A 1,242-nucleotide genomic window follows, 5' to 3' on the forward strand; every position below is an offset into this window, starting at 1 on the left:
GCGCTCCTCGGCTCATCTGCCGTGTACACACAGCGGGCTTCACGGACTCCTCCGTACGCCTGTACGACATGCCCACCATCTCCGTGTATCACGCACAGCTCCGCCGATACCGGCCCCGGGGGCCCAACGGGGGCTCCGGGGGGGCCGTCGCCAACGGCGGCGGCGGCGGCGCAGCTGCGCCCGACGGCACGGCGGTCGGCGACGATGACGACGAAGCCGAGCCGCCGGGCACGTCGCGTCTGTACGGCCACACAGCTGCTGTACACGCTGTCGACATGACCGTTGACCAACGGCTCATCCTCAGCGGCTCCTCCGACGGCACTGTACGAGTGTGGGGTATGGAATTTGGATCCTGTTTAGCTGTTTACCCGGGGCATGTGTTTCCCGTGTGGGATGTTGCCAGCTGCCCCCTCGGACATTGGTTCGCCAGCGGAGGAGCCGATCGCGTGGCACGGCTGTGGGTTTCGGAGCGTACGGCACCCTTGCGGCTGCTGGTAGGTCACAGCGCGGACGTGGATGTCGTACGTTGGCACCCCAACGGCACGCTGGTGGGCACTGCCTCCGCTGACCGGACGTTGCGGCTGTGGGACGTGCGTGAGGGCAAGTGCGTGAGGTGAGCATGGATGGGTTGGGGCGGGGTGGGGTGGGGTGGGGCGGGGTGGGGTGGGGTGGGGTGGGGTGGGGTGGGGTGGGGTGGGGTGGGGTGGGGTGGGGTGGGGTGGGGTGGGGTGGGGTGGAGGATAATTCTGTGGGGTGGTCGTCAGGAAGAGGTGTACGGAGGCGGTCTAGAAGATGGCTGTGTGTGTTTTAGGGGGGAAATCGTTACCCGGTGAGTTGGGCGGACAGCTGGGGTGGGAAGTCACGCAGCCCCTTCCCCCGTGCGACCCCACCGGGTATTCTCACACCTCGCACCCGCACCCACTAGCCCACCCACTGGGGTAACCCGTGCTCCCCGCCGCCCCCGACCCCCCAAGGTACCTCTCCGGGGGGCTGTACGGCAGTCCTACCTCCATGGCCATGTCCCCTGATGGCCTTCATCTGGCTGCCGGTACGGACGAGGGCCAGGTGCTGGTGTGGGACCTGGGTACGGCACGCCGCCTCGCTGCCTCGCCCCCGGCAGCTTCACACTCCGGGCCGGTGTGGGCCCTATGCTACAGCAACGGCGACGGCACGCTGCTGGCGTCAGGCGGTGCGGACGAAACCGTACGGCTCTGGCGCAATGACCTGGCGGAGGCGGCGGCT

General features: G+C 68.4%; 1 protein-coding gene across 1 annotated transcript; it reads left to right on the forward strand.

The window, feature by feature from the left end:
* Positions 1-68: 68 nt before the first annotated feature.
* Positions 69-1,218, forward strand: VOLCADRAFT_63754 (uncharacterized protein; the record flags this gene model as incomplete). Its single annotated transcript, XM_002953370.1, has 2 exons — positions 69-613; positions 975-1,218. Coding segments are annotated over 2 exons (789 nt in total), but the record flags the coding sequence as incomplete, so codon positions are not given.
* Between the last annotated feature and the right edge of the window lie 24 nt (positions 1,219-1,242).

The sequence above is a fragment of the Volvox carteri genome, assembly GCF_000143455.1.
Source record: "Volvox carteri f. nagariensis unplaced genomic scaffold VOLCAscaffold_36, whole genome shotgun sequence".
Taxonomy (NCBI): domain Eukaryota; kingdom Viridiplantae; phylum Chlorophyta; class Chlorophyceae; order Chlamydomonadales; family Volvocaceae; genus Volvox; species Volvox carteri.